The following is a 23,320-nucleotide window of genomic DNA, read 5'->3' as shown; positions in this document are numbered from 1 at the left end:
ATGTTAACAATAACGAATTACCTTACTTTATTCGATATTGTAAATTTTGACGTTGTTGTTGTAGTTAACCGAGTAACACAAATCAGGTTGTATGAAGACGAATGTTTCTTGAAATTTCATTTGCTTGTCATCTGGGATAGCTGAACATTAATTGCAACGTGCTGCAATTCTGTGACGAATTCGGCATGCCTTTTAACACCGGAATAAGCCATTGCATGAAGAAATTTAGGATTTTATTGGACCGCTTTAAGGAAATCAGCATTTTGTAGAACACAGTACTCAACATTTGTCTCAAGAGACTGAAGAAATGGAAGAAAAAAAGACGTTACTGCTGTAAAAAAAAAGACAAATAAAAACGCCCATTTTCTATACCTTGTCTATTGGCGCGCCAAGAGAAACCAAAAACAAGAGTTGACTTCGCCCATCGGCCGAGAGATGGCGCCGTGTCCTGCGGGGCCGGCCTGCCGGCGAGGGTGAGAACCGGCGGCGCTTTCGGCCAATGGACGTGCCCGGCTTGCGCTCCTTTCAGACGCTCAGGAATGCGGTTCGTGCCGCACAAGCGCCGCGGCTTGGTTCGGGCCCGCACGTGATCGGCTCGCGCGAGTCCCGACCGACGCCGGTGTCGTCCCTTGGAGGCCGTCTTCTGCCGGACGGCGCTCGCCTGTCAACGACCTGCCGTGCGTCCGATTGGCGCGCGAACGGGGATGTGACCTCAACCGACTCGTCAAAGAATTTGCTGGCGGTGCATGTGCAACTGGTTGTTGGTCTACCCGTCGACGTCGCGCTGGCCTCCTCTTGGGATTCGCCGGTGATCTCCGTTGTTTGCTGCTCCTGCTTGCGTGTTTGTGTGTGTGCGCGCGTGTCATTCGCCTTGCGGCCAGGCAACTCGTGAAACTTCCCAGCCGGTGTCTTGGAAGGATTACGCCCGTCGGAGTGACCGGTGGCGATATCGTGGGGCCTAGCCGTGGCAAGCCCGTGCGTCGTTAATGCGGAACGGCGAAAAGTGTGGATTTGCTGCCCATGACAGAGCAGCGGACTACGCGCCGTCCGTCACAGGGGCATCTTCCTTCCCATGGTGAGCTGGAACACGGGAACTTTACTTTTTGATCGTTATTGTTGTGATTATTCAAAAACATCGCAGGTTCCAATTTGGTGCATCGCGTGAGAGGGGGTTACGGAAATATCCGCAGTTTGTTTTCGTACACCGAGACCTAGAACAATTGGAAAACGGGCAAGAAAAATATTATGCCGTACTTCAGCGATGAAAATATCAAGTACAAATTACAGTCGGTTACAAGAGTTTGCAGAGTAGGTAAAATCTTATTCAGTGTCCGAGATAATTCATGTGTATTAAAGAGCAAAGCAGCATTATGCGTAGAAATACATATAAAGCAACCGGCCCATATCGCATCGGTGAAAACAAGATAAACAGCTAATATACATCACCAATGTTGTTTGCGCACCACTTGAAACGAGGACTAGGGCACGACAGACGCGAGCGCAAAGTTTCAACTGGTTTCAATAGTGGAAAGTCAAGTGGTTTAGAGAGAAAACAAGGGTAGGAAAGGCAGGGAGGTCAACCAGGACAGCATCCGGTTTGCTACCCTACACAGGGGGTGGGGGAAAGGGGAATTGAAAGAGGAAGAAAGGGAGAGAGTAAGTACTGAGTACGTGTGGGAGGGACCATACAAATTGACACTATAAACGGTCTGTTAAGCCCGTGCACTTCAAGTACCGCACTAGTGCACGAATCGCTTTTCGAGCCAGTGACGGGTGTAGCCGCGGTCCGAGTATCATTGACTCGGTGAACGGTCTCGAGTCCACTCTGCGTAAAGTTGCCCTCAGAGAGAGACGTTCGACATCGTAGCGAGGGCAGGTACACAATAGGTGCTCGATGGTCTCCTCGCACCCGCAGGAGTCCCACCTCGGGCTCTCGGCCATTCCCATACGGTAGGAGTATGCGTTCGTGAACGCCACTCCCAGCCACAAGCGACACAACAAGGTTGCTTCGCCGCGGGAAAGGCTAGATGGCAGTTGTAGCCGTAGCGTGGGGTCCAGTTTACGTAATCTGCAATTGAAGCCACTTGAAATCCAGAGATCTTGGGACTTCTTGCGCGCAAGTAGGCGAAGTCCTCTGGCAGCGTCCGACCTCGCCAAAGGTGTTGGACGCGTCTTGGTATCTTCGTGGGCACACCGGGCAGCCTTGTCAGCTAGGTTGTTGCCGACGATGCCACAGTGAGCAGGAATCCACTGAAATATAATGTGGTGTCCGCTTTCCAGAGCATGGTGGTGCAGTTCCCTGATTTCAGATGTCATTTGCTCGTAAGTTTTGTGACGTAATGCGGACTTGATGCTGTGAAGGGCTGCCTTAGAGTCAGAAAATACGACCCATTTCTCTGTTGGCTCTTCGGTGATGTACATCATAGCGGCATGGAGAGCTGCAAGTTCTGCCGATGTAGATGTAGTCGTGTGCGACAACTTGAATTTAATTGTAACGTTCTTGGCTGGAACGACGAATGCGGCAGTTGAGCTGGTAGGTGAGGTCGAACTATATATATATATATATATATATATATATATATATATATATATATATATATATATATATATATATATATATACGTATGCGGTCATGATACGTCTGGTGCAGTAATAGGAGCGTAAGTTGCTTCAGAGCCGGCGATGGATGATTGGACTTTTTTGTAATTCCAGGAATAGCAAAATTCACTTGAGGCTGTCGCAGGCACCACAGGGGAGAGGAAGGCTTCGCCGCCGGTGTAAAAGATGCCGGTATGTACTCTTGATGAGAGCTAATCACTCGTGAAAAGGTCGCTTGAGGTCTCTCGGCTGGTAGGGAGGCCAAATGATGGTCGGGGATCCTTGACAGATGGCGAATGTGCGCTCTGAGAGAGTCGACAGGTACATGTGTCTGGATTGTATGGTCTCCTGCGATGGCGATTGTTGCTGCTGTTGAGCTGCACCGAGGCAGCCCTAAACACGTGCGTAGGGCTTGACCTTGTATGCTCTCCAAGGCGCGAAAGTTCGTCTTGCATGCATTTGACAACACTGGTAGGCTGTAACGTAGGAGTCCGAGAAACAAAACCCTGTACAGCTGCAACATAGAATGGACTGGTGTACCCCAGTTTTTCCCGCATAGAAATTTGAAGACCTGAGCAATGGCGACTAGCTTCTTCTTCAGATAGACGCAGTGAGGGCTCCACGAGAGGTTGCGGTCAATGATGACGCCCAGAAAGCCATGCGTCTTAACATAAAATACAGCTTGACCATTGATGGTAACAGGATACGATGACATTTGTTTCCGCGTAAAACCAAGTAATGCGCACTTTTCAGTAGACACACTGAGGCCTTCTTCTCGGAGATAAGAAGCCGTCATGGTTGCCGTCCGCAGAGGCCCAGATGCAAGTGTCGTCAGCGTATATGGAGACATGTACTGTCTGCGGTAGGTAATCCGCTAGTCCTACCAGGACGAGGTTGAACAAAATAGCGCTCAACACTCCACCCTGCGGCACACCACGGCAGATGTAATGGTCTGAAGTTGGGCCGTCTTCGGTCTGTAAGAAAAAAACGCCTCTCAGTCAAATAGTCCCGAATCCATTGATACATCCGGCCACCAACTCCAACGGCCTCAAGTGAGTTTAGTATGGCCTCATGGGCGACGTTGTCGTATGCTCCTTTTATATCCAGAAAAAGTACCACAGATAGGCGCTTGAGGCTTTTTTGATTTTGGTCCCATGTGACGATGTCAATGACATTGTCGATGGACGTGCGACCTCGACGAAAGCCTTTCATGGCGTCCGGATAGATGTTGAATCGTTCTAGGTACCATTTCAATAGAGCAAGAATCATTATTTCCATCACTTTGCCGATGCAGCTCGAAAGCGCAATCGGACGATATGATGAGATCTCAAGCGGTGACTTTCCAGATTTCAGAATGGGGATCAAGCTGCTCGATTTCCATTGTTTAGGAACGGCGCCGTTCTGCCAAGACTCATTGTAGTAGTTGAGCAGCTCATCACGTGCGTCATGTCCAAGGTGGCATAGGGCAGCATACGTGATGCCATCAGGTCCTGGTGACGAAGAACGCCTGTAGGTCGCCAACGCAGCATCGTGCTCTTCGAGTGAAAATAGCCCGTTCATTTCTGGTACACGCGCCTCAGGGATGTCATTCAATGCTGCGTCAGTAATGATGGCCACGGACCCAGCAACCCGTGCACAAAACTCTTCAGCCGCTTGAAGTTCCGAGCGGAGTTGGTAGAGGGCCAGAGCAGCGAAGGGCTTCCTTTGATGCGGAGATGAGCGAAGACCCCTGACCGTTCTCCATATGTGCGAGAGTGGTTTTCGGGGATCAAGCAAGTGGTTTATATACATACATAAACGTGGCGCAACATGACAGACATGATAAAATATGCACGTGCAATCAGCAAGACAGACGTGCATTCGCAATAGCAAGATAAGTTCTAAATAACGAGTGCCACATACACCCGAGGCACACATGCCGGTGGCCTAAGCATCTATCGCCCCGCTCTCGCATTATCCGGCCCCGTTAGCATAAGCAATTTCTTTTTGTCCTAATGAAGCCGCACTGACGCAAGGTGATGCATTTGTTCCGCTTCAATTACCTCACGTGTCCTCTGAATATTATGCTTGGCTTACACCCTTGCAGTCACTGAACAGCGGTTTACGATCGCAATCCCGACATTGTAAACCCAGGTTTTCTTGCACCGTCCATTGTTATGTTCTGGTCAGGCCGATGAACTTATGCGGGATCTCGCGTGCCACTTTTGCTGCGCAATTTACGTACTGGTTCCTGTGGTTCCTTGTATGAATGTCGTCTTGCTTGTACTGCTTTCCGCCCTTTGCATAGCGACGCTAACGTGTGGGGCGCCGTCATGTTACGTCGCATTTATGTACGTGTATAAACTGCTCGACTTCCTGCCATTAAGAACCAGTCGAAAGCTTGCGCTTGTGTCTGTCGTCGGGGCCCAGTCCTCGTTCTTCCAAGTGGTGCGCAAACAACATTCATTGTGAACCATCTAGTCCGAACCGGCAACCTTCTAGGCCAGCATAGCCACTTTTTAGGAAGTGTGAAATAGCTACAAGAAATCTCTAGTGAGTTATGTTCTGAAGGCTTGCAGGTCGCGAATGTTAGCAAATTTATTTGGGAAGCCGATCCACAGCATGACGGCACGAGACGGTGCCGAAAGCTTGGTTAAACTTGTGTTCGACAAAAAATTCGTTTGATAACTTGTTACAAACTTAATTATACATCAGCGATAGCATAGTATATATGGTATATAGTATAGTATATGTAGAGCGATAGCCGCCATTGGCTTGACTGCCGAGTACTGAGAGTACTATAGCAATTCGTAAGGCCGCTCCACTGACCATTACGCATTTCTCTGAGGAAGATTACTGGCGGTATCGCAGCATCGCAAATCCACCTGGAAACCAAAAGTGATGGACACTTCAAGGCGCCTCCTGTGAATCGCTTTTATGAGGGGAAAAATTTTAAAAAAAGCTGGAGACCAACTTCACGGTTCCTTGCCACTAGTCTACAGGGAACCGCGCCGGAAATTTTGGCATATTATTGACTTTCTTAATCTTTCGGTATAGCATATGATATATGAAGTTTAGTGTGATATCTGGGGGTCTCTAGCTGCCTTCTGGAAACCCTCGCATACAGTGCGCTACCGCGGTTCAGGACAGAAAGGAAAAAGTATTCAAAATTTAGCGTGCACCAACATACCCTCATTTCGCCATCTGTATATCCATCTGCAGAAGTATATATATATATATATATATATATATATATATATATATATATATATATATATATATATATATATATATATATATATATATTGTTTTAAGTAAGACAAATCCTTTAAATCGGGCTTCATGCGCCTCTTATGCTCGTTTTGGCTCCGATGTCGGCTATTTGCTTCGCCCCCATCCCCAATTGAAACCTCTTCGAAGAAGAGTCGTCTACTATGTCGTTTAAATGGACCAATTCAACTGGAAGCACCACTTTTATTGCGGCTGACGTGGTATACCCCTTTTCAGAGCGCTCGCCGTCAGGCACATTTCGGTGGCGTCTTTTTCCGTTTTTTTTTTTTTAAACCACAGGAGGAGGAGGTACAAGTCATCACTTCTCCTCCTGCCCGCCCGAACACGTCAGATGCAAGAAGCCGCAAAGCGCGCTGCTCTCACTTGCTCCTACCACGTCACGGGAAGAGACGGGGCACGCGCAGTGCCTTCGCTTCGAGTGGCGCCGCCCCTCGGGGTCGGAAATTTTGCCGTCTGCTGCGTTCTGCCGCTGCTCGACGATTGGCTTTCGGTTCAGAGAAAAAGAAATCTCTGTCGTTTAGTTCGCCACTTAACTACATGCACTTGGGTTGGTAGATCTGTGGATGATATCTGATATTGATTGCGCCACGTACGTCCGCATCTTGTTCCTTATGTTCGTCAGTGTAACAGTAAGCGCAATACAATCATCAATTATTAACAATCCAGTCTTGCAGAGAATCGCTCCCCGTAATTGCGACTCCCGTAATTATCACGATGTAACTTTCTTTTTTTAGAGCGCAGCTCTTTGGCGTCCGTTCCTGGGTTTCGCGTCGGCGTCGTCGTCGGCCTCGTAACCAGCTCCGCCCCCCTTTCATCCCCCCAGCGCTAGCAGCGACCGACTGATACCGCTGGATGCCGCTGACGCCGCTAGAGAGTCAAGATAACGTGACTGCATAGAACACCGTCGCCGCCATGCAGAAAGAGGAGGAAAGGGTCCCCCCCCCCTGTTCTTGTGTGGCGGATAGGGTGCTCTTCAGTTGCCGACGCGCCGGTTATTCGTTGTCCCTGAAACCAACTCCGCAGCTGGGGTTGACTCACTATCGGCGTCAGCGGCATCAGTCAGTCGCTGCTATCTCTTCCCTCCTCCCTTTATCGTGTTGTCCGCTTGCTGCGCGCGCTTCTGCCCCCATCGTTTGCCGCTGGGTGTACACGCCGCCCCCCTCCCCCCTCTTCCTGCGAGTCTCCGGTTGTCAAAGCGCCGGCTCGAACTTAATTCCTTTCTTCGCTCCTCCTCCAATGCAACCCCTATGCGGTGGCAATCAGAGAGCCAGATCGGTGGCGGCGGATCTGTATATGTGCACCGCCCGAGCCGAAATTGCCGCTGCCGTTCGCCCTGTGCGGTGGCAATCAGAGAGCAAGATCGGTGGCGGCTTGACATAAAGACAAACAGCAATTTCCTAACACTTATGCGGGAGAACATCCCGTTCCTCTCGCTCGTAACGCGTCCCACGGCTGTGACAACCTCGCGAGGCACTTGTATAGATCTCGTCTTTGAGAATCAAGCATTGGTGTACCAAGTCGAACATATATCAGTCTATTTCTCCGACCACAAAGCTTCCTTCATGACTGTCAAGAACTGTTAGTGGAGTCTTTGTTAAAGGAATACGTGTGAAAAATAAAAAAAAAATTCTGTGATAGCGCATACATGTGTTGCTCGATTTCTTTGCCCCAATCTATCGAAAAGGTGAAACAGCTTATTTGCTGCGCTCAAATTTCGCATTAGGAAGTAACGTAATCGTCGGCAATCTTTTTTCTTTCTGGCAAAGCGTCAAGGAACATTAAGCTATCGCACGTATACTCGGTGTAAGGAGTTCGTTTTGAAGCTCATGAATATTTTCATAACTGGCAAAGACTTTGAAATAAACTTTGCAATAATCTGTTCTCAGCTGTTGTGAACTATCGTGAGTCACAGTCCTGCCTATGGGCGTGCGATTATTCGAAGCTTCCAGGTGACGAATCGAATATCGCCTTATTCGTTTCGGTGTCCGAATCAGTCCAGTTGTCATTATTCGCGAATACGAATATTTTTTCCAATAGCTTGGGAATATTCCAGAGCGCCGCTGGTGCACGGTGTGCAACACCCGGCGGCCACCGCGACGCGGTGGAGCCGCCTGCGTGCGGCGCTCGAGTGAGTCGGGGCTCGTCCCGCTACGCAGTTGAAACGCGATTTTCACGAAGTGAATGCCACGCTCGAATTCTTTCGTTAAATCGGGAAGTTCACTAAATTGACTGAGGAAATCCTTCAGTCCTTAGAAATCTAAAACTGTAGCGTAGCGCCAATTTTGCCGCGGCATTCTATTTGCCGCTAACCCACGCCTGCGCGTGAAAAAAATCCGCGAGGGGGGTCAAATACCGCCGCCCCTAGCTAGCGCCATCTGGTACGTAAAAACGGTCGCGACTGATTTGCGTCGCCTGTTCCGTGCATGGGCGTGGCCTGCAGCCTCGTCAAAGTGAAGCTAGCGCCGTGACTAGGGGGCGCTTTAACGCGATAGCGTCAGAGCTCGAACAAAATTCCGTCTGCGTCAAAATTAGAAATCAGTCGCAGCTTTTTTACTCATTTATTTCTGGAAAAGCTTCGTTAAATCGGGTTTAAAACAAGCTAGTTTCGTTAATTCGGGTTGATTACAGCGTTTAACCTTACGAGTACTTGTCGGGGAATGGAAATTTCTTCGTTAATCGGGAACTCTTCGTCGCTCTAACTGCACTGCGCCCCGCGTGCAACGTGCCGGGTACGACACAGCCCCCTTTATTTGCACTTCAGGCGGCTCGATTAGAAAGAGAAGTACTGATGCCCGCGCTAAATATGCGTCAAGGACTGCCATGCCTTCTTCAGCTACGATACCTTCTCTGCTAGTGAACAGTGACCCAGCCTGTGCATTTGGCTCAACGAAGGCGCTTTTGGCGTTCCTTTGCGACACTGGTCCTAATGAGATACTCTACTTTGTTGCGCGTTTTGTGTGTGCTGTGTATCTCTGACATGCACTGTGCTTTTCATTTCACATTTCGTCCTACCCATAACATGCTGCGCATGTCGTCAGCCCTACCTCTCCAGGATTCATTAAAGGGTTATCTCTCTCCCCGCACAGCTCCAGCTCATTTCCCAGTCTCGTGACTCCGCCTAACCATGCGGGGTCGTCGTCGACTACGCTCGATGGCCTAGCAGAGCGCCGGCCCCGGCACGATGTAATGTTTTCACCCGACTCGACTATTTCCTCCCGATCTCTGTGAGCACATATCTCCCACCACGCGTCCGCACCCTAGTGCACATTGCTGTATTTGCTTAACATTACGCCTATTTCCCATTGCATCACCCGCGGCGCATTGCTCACGTTTTGCGATGCGCCTTAGAACATTCAGTCGGTAAACGCAAAGGTGTGGCCTATCTTTTGTCGTCTGACTTTCGCTTTTGCTCTGAGCTAGTGTCACGCTGTGCTTGATCGTCGTGTAATTGTGATGTGGCCACAGTGTACAAGTGGATATGATCATATTCTGGCACTCGGGTGTACAGATTTGATAGCGTCATGGGTATATACGTGAGGTACCCCGGAAATGCTCTCAGATTGCTTACTTCCATCTATGGCAACGAGCCGATTGCGATTAATTATGTATTCTGATATGCGTTACGTTAAAATAGCGTGTAGAGAGTCCTGCAATTCTTTAACTGAAGGGCTAGTCCACCTTCGGGCACTCTGTAGCATTGTTAACGTGAACGCGGTAGAGAGACCAAGGAAAACGACCCGGACGAGCATTCAGAAACTGTTTTGTCATTTTTGTGATCAACTCCCTTTAATAACAGTATTAAGCCAAGTTATCACATGTTTGCTGTTAGAGGTTGGTAAGGCGTTACAATGTTGACCGTGTAAGACCATATATGCTGTCTCTTCTGACGATAGGAATGCAGGCATAGCCGTCCCTCTCACTATCGTTATTTTTTTTCAGAGCAAATTAATTTTGTACATAGAAACGTAGCAACCCAAGGTTTACTGCTTCTAGCCTCTCCAGGTAGATTTCATTTAACCCCACCTACTAGCGCTTGAGGCCCATGCCACATGTAAAAAAAAAAAAAAATAAAGACAGAAGGAAATGGAGGAGGGAAGGAAGATTGGAACAGGGAAGAAAAGACGTTTCGAAAGCCCCGCGGAATAAACCATCGCCCCGTCATGACCAGCAAAGAACTCCGCGTGATTAGAGGAAAGTGTCTGCACTACTGTCTGCATAGGTTGAACCGGAATTCCCTGTTGACGTCTGGTACAGTGCATTTTTCTCGCTCGTCAATTGAAGTGTTCCTTCGCTCGCCCATAGGCGAAGGGCTTCCGTTTCGGAGTCGTTGAAAGCCATGTGTGTCGCCTTTGAAAACGTGGCCGCGATCCGTCGATCTCAGTGGCTCTCTTCGCACGGAGCTTTTACCGTGATTGAACATCCAGCCCGGCCGTCGTTGCTTAAGCTCCTCGCACGGATCTTCAATTACTCGCATCGGCGCCAGTCTCTTCGGCGCAGCGTGTGCTCTCGACAGAGCGCGGAGAAGGCCCGTACTGGCGGGGTTGGCGTCGAAACTCCGTTTGTTGCTGCAGACGGCAGACAACTTCGTCTGCAGGTAAAGACATTGGAGGCGAAACAAGACAGTGCAGACGCTTGATCGTAGCCGTAGGAAAAGAAAATAATGTTGTATGAAGTTTACGTAAGTTTACGTAAGTCATTGATTTAATCCTTAATTTTATTCACTGCTTTCACGGGGCGTAGGCAATCTGGCTTTTATTTGAACAAGAAGCTGTTTCCCGTACGGTTATCGAAGAGTGGCCCTTACAAGTAGTGCTTTTCGTTGTATATTTAACTTCCTTTGTTAAACACATGAAACACTTAACCTTGCTGGGATAATGGAGCGATTTTAAATTCTTTTCCCATTGTCTTCCGTGTTTCTTATATTTCTATACTTTTTTTTTTCTCTTTTGCGATTTACCAATGCTCCGAGCGGCGTTTTGTCTAAACGCGGTCTACCCGTAACGGAAAACAAACAAAAGCAAGCGAAAAGAATGATCGCATCACGCCGGTTGTTGTCTCATAATCACACTCGTACATAACTTAAATAGGTGCTGTGTTCTCTTTTTCTATATTTAGTGAGCGAAGAAAAATGGGTAGGAATGGCTCTTTAAGGGAAGAATCGCTCGTTAGGGCTGGTTAACCCCGAGTAACAAACACCGTACTCGGGCAGGAAAGAAAAACATCACAAGGAGAAAGCCAGAACAAAAGAACTGCGCAGTGTTGCGTTTCGCCTGCGACACGTGGTTTTGCCGGCGCGACTGCGGCGGGGCGGCAGACATTTTGGCCCGATCGTCGTCGCCACAACACTCATCGGCAGGTGTTTCCAGGCGCGACTGCGGCGATGCGACCGCAAAAGATCATCCTCTCATTCCAGTCATTGTGCCCGAAACAGGCGATGCCAAAGCAGGGACCATCCTCTCATTCCAGTCATTGTGCCCGAAACAGGCGATGCCAAAGCAGGGACCATCCTCTCATTCCAGTCATTGTGCCCGAAACAGGCGATGCCAAAGCAGGGACCATCCTCTCATTACAGTCATTGTGCCCGACCGGCAGCGCTACAACAGGGTGCTACGAGATCGTGCTCGACAGGGTGCTACGAGATCGTGCTCGTCATGGTGCTACGGCATCGCTACGACAGTGTGCGTCACTATTAGCCCATTGTACATTCACGTGCTCGTCTTTTGAGGGGTTCCTTCTTGCCCTCAACTGCGAGAGTATAAAAACAGCTGCCCCCGGACGCAAAAGAGAGGGCTCCGATTTCTTCTGTTGAGTGAAGTGCTCTCCCGTCTCTCTACTTCGGTCAACCTGACCGCCAACTCTTTGCGATGTTAAAATAAACAAGTTGTTTTGTTGTTACCAGTCGACTCATGCTTTGCCGGGACCTTCGGATGCTTCCAGTTGTACCCCAGGCCGCCAGGCCAACGCTACCCTTGGGGCTTGCGACCCAGGTACAACCACGGGCGTCAGCGCCGAGTTCCCAACAGATCGTACCAGCAGTCCGATCCAAACATCTGCTTGGCAGCGGTGAGATCACCTCCGACTTCAAACAACTGTCTGCCAGCGGTGAGATCGCGACAACGGAGGCCAGCAGCGAAGAGATGCAGTTGACTGTATGCTGAGCAGCTCAACGACGATCCGGGAGCAGTACAACGAGCCCTGTGTGACGACTGGTTGCCTGCAGCGGAACGACTGCGCGGAATTCCTGCCTGCGAGGTTTGGTGAGTGCGGGACTTTCTTCTTCTGAGCTTTGCCAGGCTTTTGTTAGTGTCAGAAACAGAGCTGGTAATTGTGGTTGTCGTTGCTGCCGGGTTAGTTTGCGGCAAGACAATAGTAAGCAGTAGAGAAAGCAGCATTCAGAGCAGCCATGGATTTGAAGTCGTTGCGCAAACCGAAATTGTTGGAGCTTGCAAGAGAGTTGGGTCTGGATGTCTCAGACAAACTAAGAAAACCAGAACTGATAAAGGCTATTCTTGAGTTAGAGGCTGAGGATGACGAGCTGTCGGAATGCCTTGAGACCATTGAAGAGAGAGAGACTGCAAAAAGACAGGAGCGCGAACTTAAAGAGCAAAAAGAAAAAGAAGAGCGCGAACGTAAAGAACAGAAAGAGCGAGAGCAACAAGAGAAAAAAGAAGAGCGTGACCGTCAACACGCTTTGGAAATGAAGCGTCTCGAGATAGAGATGGAACGCGCTCGTAATGGAAGTCAGGCACACGGTGCAGGAGAACGAGTATTGTTCAAAATGACTGACCTGATGCGGCCGTTTAAGCTTGGAGAGGACATTGGTTTGTTCCTGGTTAACTTTGAGCGAACGTGCGAGAAGCAGGGGTTCTCTCGAGAAACGTGGCCACAGCGCTTGCTCACTTTGTTACCCGGCGAGGCGGCCGACGTAGTCGCTCGCTTGGATAGAGAGGAAGCAGAGGATTTCGACAAAGTAAAATCGAGTCTGCTAAAAAAGTACCGGCTGTCTGCGGAGGCGTTCCGTCGGAAGTTTCGGGAAAATGAGAAAGGCAAAAGTGAGTCATATACAGAGTTTGCGTATAGGCTTATGTCGAACATGCAGGAGTGGCTCAAAGAAGAGAAAGCGTTTGGTGACCACGATAAAGTTCTGCAGTGTTTCGGGCTAGAACAGTTTTATAGTCGGTTACCGGAGAACGTGCGATACTGGGTCTTGGATAGGCCAGACGTTTGTACGGTGGCTAAAGCCGCTGAGCTAGCCGAGGAGTTTGTGACGCGTCGAGCTCGCGGAGCTAAGGACGGTCAAAAGGGTGAATTTGGCTCGAAGTTTGAGAGGCCGAAGTTCACACCCATGAGAGCAAAAAGGGACACGCGTAGTGCGGATGCGAGTGAAAGCAGTCCGACCAGACGTAAAGAGACGGCGGCAGCCAAACGCAGAAAGCGGTTCGAGATGAGGCGAGCGGGCGTTTGTTATACGTGCCAGAAGCCGGGTCACTTTTCGGCGCAGTGTCCGGAAACAACACCAAAAGTTGTTTTTTTTTCAATAGGCAGCACTGACGAGAACATGAAGCTTCTCGAGCCTTACATACGAGACCTCCTCGTGAACGGGAAAGAGTGCCGAGTGCTTCGCGATTCCGCAGCAACGATGGATGTAGTTCACCCGTCTTACGTAGAACCCCATATGTTCACGGGCGAGTGCGCATGGATCAAGCAAGCCGTGGAAGCTCATAGCGTGTGTCTGCCGGTAGCAAAAGTGCTTATTGAAGGACCTTTCGGAGCGCTTGAGACGGAGGCGGCAGTGTCATCTATGCTGCCCCCCCAGTACCCGTACCTATTTTCAAACAGGTCCGATCACCTCCTGCGCGAGAAGGGGCTTTTGTTTGGTGAAGCTAGTGTTCAGGCCTTAACCAGATCGAAGGTTCGGGAGCTCGCTGCAAAGGCGGTAGTTGCGGGGCCGACGTTATCAAACAACGAAAAAGGGTCAGAGGCGCAGCAAGCTGATATTCAGAGCACACCCGAACTGAATAAAATTGAGTCTGTAGCGTTGAAGGCGCCAGATACTGGAGAGGAAAATCCCGATTCGGGAAAGTTAGAAGAGCTATCTACTGATTTGCTCATCGCGCCTACGTCAGACGGACTTGATAGGTTGCTAAAAGTCAGCCGGTCGGCTTTGATAGCCGAGCAAAAAAAGGATGGCAGCCTGGAAAACGTGCGCTGCAATGTCAAAGAAGGTATCGCCAGGAAAACTGCGCGTTTTGTGGAAAGAGGTGGAGTCCTGTACCGGAAGTATCTAGACCGAAGAGGAGTGGAGTTCGATCAGCTGATCGTGCCTCAATGCTATCGTCAGGATCTGTTGCGCTTGTCGCATGGGGGTTCGTGGTCCGGACACCTAGGAGTTAAGAAAACTAAGGACCGTCTCTTGCAAGAGTACTATTGGCCAGGGTGTTTTCGGGACGCAGACCATTTCGTGAGGACATGTGACACTTGTCAGCGGGTGGGCAAACCAGGGGACAAATCGAGGGCGCCGTTGAAATTGGTACCTATCATTACGGAGCCTTTTAGACGGCTCGTTATTGATACTGTGGGACCTCTGCCGGTAACAGCCACGGGGTACAGACACATTTTGACTGTGATCTGCCCAGCGACAAAGTTCCCTGAAGCAGTGCCGCTTAAAGAACTCAGCTCAGTTGAGATAGTTAATGCACTACTGTCCATATTTGCGCGAGTTGGTTTTCCTGCGGAAATCCAATCAGATCAGGGCACAGTGTTTACTAGCGCTTTGACGACAACTTTTCTCGAAAGGTGTGGGGTAAAGCTGTTACACAGCTCAGTGTACCACCCACAGTCGAATTCCGTTGAGAAGCTCCACTCCGTCATGAAGCGCGTGTTGAGAGCGTTGTGTTTTGAACATCGAACTGACTGGGAGCTGTGTCTGCCTGGGGTGATGTTTGCTTTAAGGACCGCGCCGCATGCGGCTACGGGGTTTTCGCCAGCTGAACTGGTGTACGGTCGCTCGCTTCGATCTCCGCTTCGCATGCTTCGAGAATCGTGGGAAGGTAGGGGCGACGACCCAGTCGTGGTGGAGTACGTGCTTAAGCTCCTCGAACGCTTAAGAAGGGCACAGGAGTTGTCAGGTGAAGCAATGACAAAGGCCCAGCAGAGGGCCAAGGTTTATTATGATCGGACAGCCAGGGCCCGTCGTTTTGAGGTTGGCGATGAGGTCATGATATTGCGCACATCGCTAAACAACAAACTAGACGTGCAGTGGGAGGGCCCAGCGCGAATTGTTCAGAAACTGTCGGACGTTAACTACGTGGTAAGTCTGCCAGGAAAGCGGAAAGCACAGCAAGTTTACCACTGTAATCTGCTCAAACCTTATAGACAAAGGGAAGCAGTGGTGTGCATGATGGTAAACGTTCCTGAAGAGCTTCCGGTCGAGCTTCCGGGACTAGGCTCAGTGACGAACAGGGAAGACACCGGTCAAGTCATTAGTGACCTTATCAGTAAAGCACCGCTGTCGCCTGAGCAGAAAACCGAACTACACCAGCTATTACAAGAGTTTCAAGGTCTGTTCTCTGAGAGGCCTGGTAGGACTTCTGTCCTTACTCATGACATAGAACTTACCTCCCCAGAGCCAGTACGATCCAAGGCATACCGGGTGTCACCCCGCCAGAGCGATATTATGGAGGCTGAGGTAAAGAAAATGCTACAGCTCGGTGTTATTGAGGCAGGTGAGAGTGATTATACCTCCCCTTTGATTTTAGTTGAGGTACCGGGCAAGGAACCTCGTCCTTGCGTCGACTACCGCAGGCTTAATTCCATCACTAAGGATCAAATTTATCCGATCCCTAACATCGAGGAGCGCCTTGACAAAGTTAGTAGCGCTCAGTTTATTTCCACCCTAGATCTTGTCAGGGGTTATTGGCAGGTTCCACTTACAGAAGAGGCTAGTAGGTATGCGGCGTTCATTTCACCAATGGGAACATTCCGTCCTAAAGTGTTGAGTTTTGGTTTGAAGAACGCGCCATACTGTTTTTCAAGTCTCATGGATAAAGTGTTGCGGGGACAGCAAGAATTCGCTTTACCGTATCTAGACGACGTAGCGATATTCTCCGCATCCTGGTCTGAGCATATGACACACTTGCGGGCAGTGCTAACCCGCCTGCGCGAAGCAGGCTTGACAGTAAAGGCTCCTAAGTGCCAGTTAGCACAGGCCGAGGTTGTCTACCTCGGTCACGTGATTGGTCAGGGTCGTCGCCGCCCCTCTGAAATAAAAGTGGCCGCTGTGCGAGACTTTCCGCAACCGCGCACCAAGACCGATATTCGGTCGTTCTTGGGTGTCGCCGGCTACTATCAGAGGTACATCCCTAGGTACTCTGATATCGCGGCTCCCCTGACGGATGCTCTAAGAAAGACAGAGCCTCAAACAGTCGTCTGGGACGAGACAAAGGAAAGAGCTTTTAGCGCCCTAAAGAGTGCCCTAACAAGCCAGCCTGTGCTACGATCGCCAGACTATACAAAAGGGTTCATTGTTCAGTGCGATGCTAGTGAGCGAGGCATGGGCGTTGTACTGTGCCAACGGGAAAATGGAGAAGTAGAACACCCCGTCCTGTATGCTAGTCGTAAGCTGACCAGTCGTGAGCAGGCGTATAGCGCCACCGAGAAAGAGTGTGCGTGTCTCGTGTGGGCCGTTCAGAAATTGTCATGCTATCTAGCCGGCTCGAGGTTTATCATTGAGACGGATCACTGCCCTCTCCAATGGCTGCAGACCATCTCTCCCAAAAATGGCCGCCTCCTGCGCTGGAGCCTCGCTTTACAACAATATTCCTTTGAGGTGCGTTACAAAAAGGGGAGTCTCAACGGTAACGCCGATGGCTTAAGTCGAAGCCCCTAACGTAGGAATCAGCCTCAAAATTGTTTGTTACTGATGTTTTTTTTCCTGAGGCAGGATTTTTTTAACATATTGCTTTTGTTTAGTGTTTCAAAGTGATGATATGCTTTCTAGTGCAAGTTTTCAATTTGTGGACGCGTTCTGAGTGATGCTAGACTACTGTAAGGAACTAGGCAGTGGTATAAAAAGGGGAAAGAGCCTGGCAGGGCTTAGTGAGGGTTGTGCCGTGCTTGCTGACTGAGCGGTTGAGTTTCAGCGTAGTTCTAACGCTTACCGGGAACGAGAACAAAAATGTGAACTCTCCCGAAGTCACTTTGCAGTGTCCCGTGCGAACCTGAACAAGAGAACGAGGCCTTCTCTGTGCGCTGCGCTCAAGAAACGTCGAGGGACGCCCGACTTCGGTTATGAGCATCATCGAGCGACATCCCTCCGGACAGCGGATGCAGTCCCCTGTCCATCGGGATCTCCTTCCCCCGGCGGGGCGGTCTGTTGCGTTTCGCCTGCGACACGTGGTTTTGCCGGCGCGACTGCGGCGGGGCGGCAGACATTTTGGCCCGATCGTCGTCGCCACAACACTCATCGGCAGGTGTTTCCAGGCGCGACTGCGGCGATGCGACCGCAAAAGATCATCCTCTCATTCCAGTCATTGTGCCCGAAACAGGCGATGCCAAAGCAGGGACCATCCTCTCATTCCAGTCATTGTGCCCGAAACAGGCGATGCCAAAGCAGGGACCATCCTCTCATTCCAGTCATTGTGCCCGAAACAGGCGATGCCAAAGCAGGGACCATCCTCTCATTACAGTCATTGTGCCCGACCGGCAGCGCTACAACAGGGTGCTACGAGATCGTGCTCGACAGGGTGCTACGAGATCGTGCTCGTCATGGTGCTACGGCATCGCTACGACAGTGTGCGTCACCATTAGCCCATTGTACATTCACGTGCTCGTCTTTTGAGGGGTTCCTTCTTGCCCTCAACTGCGAGAGTATAAAAACAGCTGCCCCCGGACGCAAAAGAGAGGGCTCCGATTTCTTCTGTTGAGTGAAGTGCTCTCCCGTCTCTCTACTTCGGTCAACCTGACCGCCAACTCTTTGCGATGTTAAAATAAACAAGTTGTTTTGTTGTTACCAGTCGACTCATGCTTTGCCGGGACCTTCGGATGCTTCCAGTTGTACCCCAGGCCGCCAGGCCAACGCTACCCTTGGGGCTTGCGACCCAGGTACAACCACGGGCGTCAGCGCCGAGTTCCCAACAGATCGTACCAGCAGTCCGATCCAAACAGCAGAAACACACAAGCAGTTGCACCTCGGGCATCAGCACCGAAAGCACGCCGCTGCATCGCATTAGTAGAACTCCAACATCAAACATGAGTGACACGCAAACTTCCGCGCATAAACTTTATAAACGGGAGGCCCAGAGCTACCTGCAAATGGGCGGTGGTGTTGCAGCAGGCATGCATAGCCGGCAACTGTTCCGCTTGCGCCTCCTGTGAGTGTCGCCGCGTGTGTCGCCAGCTGTCGAAGAGCCCCGTGTCTCGCATGAAGGCAATCGTCAGTCGTCATTGCCAGAGGCCCTACGGGCAGAACGACGTCTTCGAAGTGCGAGTGGTCATTCTTTTGCAGGCTGTCGACCATCGATTTCGTTTCCAACCAAGTATGTGTGTACGTACTTGTGCATATCTACGCCTGACATTTGTCCCACGAACTTGGGTCGCTAGATGGTCCGTGGTCAAATGGATGGAGCATGGTGCTGCCGTGCTGAGGGGTCCGTGTTTTGCACGGACCATGTACACGGACACTTGGTATGTAACTCTGGCTATGTGCTGCTCTTCAGTGAAGCTCTTTAATGCTAACTAGGGTCACAGGATATCTGCCACGGGGGTATCTTCACTAAACATGTTGGTGCCAACTTGGGTCACCTGGCGTGTGCGGCCCTTCGTAATATTAATTATCTACAACACATCAACAATTACGCTCCAACCATAAGATAGATGCTAATGCGATTAAAGTCGCCAGTCGTATCTCCTGGATGGATGCATAGTGTTATATTGTATTCTATAAGTTATAATAAACAACCATGATAGTTAAAGATAAATAATCAACACAGGGCTGTGACTCTGATTGACTCATTGAACTGAACGGTACAAATCTTGAAGCGTGGAACGGCCTCGGTCGCATACCTGTCTGTTTTAGCTCTCGGCGTTCAAGGTGTCCACGGCTGTGTTAGGCTATCGAGAGGCGTAGCTTTTTCCGGGGGCTGGATTCTCGGCTGTCGTGTCATTGCGAAATTGAACTTGCTTCACTGCCGGGCGAGGCATAGAGCCTGGTTACGAAACTTTGTTTGGAAAAAGCCGGTAGCTTAGCTCAAGACGTGAAACATGGCGTCAGTATTTCTGCCCCTGCAATCATGCGTATCGCATTTATCGTTTGGAACAACGTGAAAGCTCAGGCCAGAAACTTTAGCGCACCATCGGAACGGAACCGATTTTGCGCAAATTTTCTCTTCTCCGTCATCCTCCATCTAATTGGCGTATAAAAGACTAGTGTATTCTCGAGAGCTTCGTTGGTATTTTTATTTAGAAAACACCTTACAGCCCATTTCGGGCATAGCGTAAGGGGGGCAATGTAACAAAGAACTGTTAAGTAGACTGGAAACATCTCAAAAATAAATCTAAGACAACTGTACAGGGGCTGAACTAAAAACAAAACAAAGCACAGCATGTTCAAGCACAGCAGCAAAATAAAAGGAAGGAGATTATGTGAAAAGCACGCACAGGTGTTCACGAAATATTTTACGATCAGTTATCGAGACGATATCATGGGGAAGACCATTCCATGCAGTGGGATATTGTACGAGGTACAGCAGATAAATTAAAAGCAGTGGTTCTACCGAAATGCGCTTGAAACTAAAATGATTATGTAATCTTGAGGACGTACGGGCGGGGGTTTCGAGGGGTAATATGCATGGCTTATCGGAATCAACATATTTGTGAAATAGGCAGAGCAAAGCAACCTTGTGGCGGATTTCTAGGGGCTGTAAAGAAATATAGAGCTTGATCTGCGTTATACTGAACTTCCGATCAAGGGCCTTATAACGTAAAACTATTCCTATATATTTTTACTCCAATCTCCTGATGTCAAATTTGCGTAACCGCCCACGCAAGCATCGGGCGGTCATCCGCAGGGTTGTCTGAAGAGGCCAGTCAAACGCTCTCCTCGTTCCTAGGAGGTCACCTTTGTTTGCTTGAAAAACGAATAACATTGCCTACACTGAGCGGCTTGTCTTATCTAATTCGCTGACAAGAGTCGAGGAGCACGCTGAAGTGGAGAGGGATTCGATGGGGCCGAGCCACTGCAGTGCAAGTCGATAACCGGATGAAGAAGGTGGTGCCGGCGTCTGCGATTGGTCGGCTTTCCCTTACTTAGCTTGCGGTGGCTGGTCGAAACTCGCGGCGGCATGCAACGAACGCTTAAGAATGACGCTAAACCGGATCCTCAGCAAAGAAGAGTTGGCAGAATGAGGTCGTAAACGTGCCGAAAGTGTTCAAAAACGTTACATGGCCACGCAAGAAGTTTTATTGCACGCAACCCATGCTCTCCGGCAGGTGCGAGTAGCCAGCGCCTGAGCGATCGGCGGCAGCCATCTTTTATTCCTTTCGAAACGGGGCAGCCTGCGGCTATTCAGGAGAAAATTCAGTTTTGTTCGGCATATTAGTGCCTCTTTAATGCGTACACGTCACTTTGACGCGGGGAGTTTTTACGGTTTTGTCACAGGCAGGTGAAGTTGGGGCAGCCAGAAAACTTTTGACCAATAGCTGAGGGCGACTCGCAAAAAGGCGTCGAATCAGAAATAACTGTTTTTCTTTTTTTGGGGGGGTCAACTCATGCATAATCAGTGTGAATACGTCCCGTCAGATTTCTTAAGGACGACGGGTTTGTGCGACCACCTGTGACTATTACGGCAATTTCTGTAAAACCGCACGCGTCAGCGAACTTGCCACAATTTCATTCTTTCCTTCCCTCCTCTCTCTCCCTGTGATCTTTTCTTTCCCCTTTCCCATTCCCCCGGTGTAGGGTAGCCAACCGGACGTTATTCTGGTTAACCTCCCTGCCTTCTTCTTTTCTCTTTCCTCCTCCTCCCGTCAGATAGAGAGGTATCGCGATTTTCGTGACGTCGCGTTGCAGACAGGTGAAGTGGAAGTGGTCCAAAAAAGTTTTTGGCATATCGCGCAGGGCTGATGACAGAATTGGAATAGAAAAGTTTGGAATAGTTTTACGCTATAGCGCGCCAAAATTCCGAGTTATATATCGGGCAGCTATGTTCTGGATGCGTTCCAGCATGGTTGTTAAATATTCTTGGTGTGGTGACCATACAGCAGATGCAAATTCTAATTGCGAGCGTACGAACGTCACGTATGCTAATATACGCACCTCAGCAGATGAATTTTGCAAGTTGCGCCTCAAAGAGTCAAGCGCTTTAGATGCAGTTGCGTAAATTGTAGTAATATGCGAAGACCAAGAAAGGTTACTAGTGAGGTTTACACCAGGGTATTTGTAAGTAGTGGTACGTGACAAATTCGTGTCATTTATGGTGTATGTTAATATGGAGCTAGTGCGCTTGCGTGAGAACGATGTTATTACATTGGGAAGGGTTCAGAGACATTTTCCATATGTTACACCAGTCGGTAATAATGTGAAGGTCATGCTCCAAGGCGGTATGATAGTTAATGGAATTAATCGGTCAGTAAACAACGCAATCGTCGGCAAACAGTCGTATGCAAGAGGAAATGTTTGAAGGTAAGTGGTTAATAAATATTAGGAAAATGAAAGGCCCCAACACACTCCCCTGTGGTACACCAGACGTGACCTCATTGATAGAAGAATGATAAACGTTAACAACGGTAAATTGGCGACGAAGCGATAAGAAATTTCCAAGCCAATAAAGGGGTTAGTGAGTCGATGCCTAGATGAGATATTTTAAAAATGAGTCGGCAATGGGTGACGCGGTCGAATGCTTTTGAAAAGTCCAGGAAAATGGCGTCTATTTGTTGACTGTTGTTCATACTGCTGTGTAGATCGGTGGTGAACTCCAGTAACTGTGTTTCACAAGATATACCTTTCCTGAAGCCATGCTGAGCTTCGTTGGTACACACTAATATTGCTCACCGCTTTTTAATATATAGCTTAAATGACATTGCGCGACAAAAAAACGACACGGACGCGAGAGAAGACAACACACCAAGCGCAAACTTTCAACTAAGTTTATTGTGCCACTGCGTCGATTTTATACATGGCAGGCAGCGTCTGCGCGGCTCTGCCTGCCATGTGTAAAATCGACGCAGTGGCACAATAAACTTAGTTGAAAGTTTGCGCTTGGTGTGTCGTCTTCTCTCACGTCCGTGTCGTTTTTTTTGTCGCGCAATATCATTTAAGCAATGGATTACCAACTTGCCCGGAATGCTGCTCTCATTGAATATATAGCTACTTCAGAGTTGTATCTTATGTAATGTCGTACTTGCTATCGAGGTATGCGTAGCATAAAGTGTACAGTGTAGTCTATTTGTCATAGGATGCACCTTCGCTTTTTCTCTCGGTCATCCCGCTCTTAAACAGCTTTAATGGCTGCGTAGTACACCCGGCTTCTTGTAGAAGATACACGCCTGTAATCGTAGTAAACGTATCCCTCTCAATAAAAGACGAAATTCATGGAAAAAGAGAGCGAGAGCACGTCGGCGAGCAAAAAGAGTTATTTGTCCCCCCCCCCTTCCTCAAGGCACCGGTGCATTAGGCTTTATTTGCCGATTCTCGGGTGACGGAAGAGCACACCCTCGGCTTTGGGTTGTCAGGCGGACACAACTGAATCAGCCATCCGAGACGACGTCGGTGACACGCCGGGGCCCTTCGGGCGCACGCAGGTTGTCTGCACGCCGAGGCATCGTGTGGATCCCGTCGTCGTCTGTTTTCGTTCGTGTGGTCGTCTGCTAAGTAGCGGTGTCATTCCTCTCCCCTTACGAGCCCGAACAGACAGGCAATATATTTGCTGCTTTGCTTCGTGTATCAACGATGGCGTTTATGTAATCGCACTCCTCCGGCGAATACGCGCACTCGCGTACGCCGCTCATTGAATGAACGCGAAACCCCAGAGCCGCCTAAACCTGGCATCTGCCATCGCCCATCGTTCCTGCAGCTCGCCAACCCGAACGTCTCGGTAAATATCGCAGAAAGGCGGTGTGGAAATGAGAGCGTGTGCGGGGGCGTACCCTTTTAGCCGCGCTGTGGCAACGTGTGTTCATGGCAGCAGAAAACTTGCGGTCATGTATTTTTCACAGCCAATCTAGCCAAGCAAAAATAACTAATTCGTTTCTTAGTTTACTGCAGGCTCTTGATGCGTTGTGATATAAGGAATGTACCTTAATTATGCGCCGAACTCACGTGTGTGGGTTTATTCCAATTACCTTTACTTTTATTCATTCATTCATTTATTGATACTGTCAGCCTTTCTCAAGCTATTACAGGAGTGGAAAATGTAATAAATTCACATTCTAAACAAGGTACATTTCACTTTTACCT

At 49.4% G+C, this 23,320-nt stretch overlaps 1 protein-coding gene across 4 annotated transcripts in view; it reads left to right on the top strand.

Moving 5' to 3' along the window:
- The first annotated feature begins 556 nt into the window (after positions 1–556).
- LOC142560944 (latrophilin Cirl-like) overlaps positions 557–23,320 on the top strand; it is a 521,606-nt gene continuing 498,842 nt past the window's right edge. For 3 of the 4 annotated variants that reach the window (XM_075673380.1, XM_075673375.1, XM_075673374.1), the window contains exon 1: positions 557–1,075. In XM_075673380.1, coding sequence (XP_075529495.1) covers positions 1,073–1,075 — 3 coding nt within the window. In that variant the 5' untranslated portion in view covers positions 557–1,072. The remainder of the gene's footprint in view (positions 1,076–23,320) is intronic. The other variant, XM_075673378.1, reaches the window with a different exon arrangement.

The sequence above is a fragment of the Dermacentor variabilis genome, chromosome 10 (assembly GCF_050947875.1).
Source record: "Dermacentor variabilis isolate Ectoservices chromosome 10, ASM5094787v1, whole genome shotgun sequence".
Lineage (NCBI taxonomy): Eukaryota > Metazoa > Arthropoda > Arachnida > Ixodida > Ixodidae > Dermacentor > Dermacentor variabilis.
The sequence above is the reverse complement of the archived record's forward strand: the minus strand, read 5'-3'. Positions and strand labels throughout refer to the sequence as shown.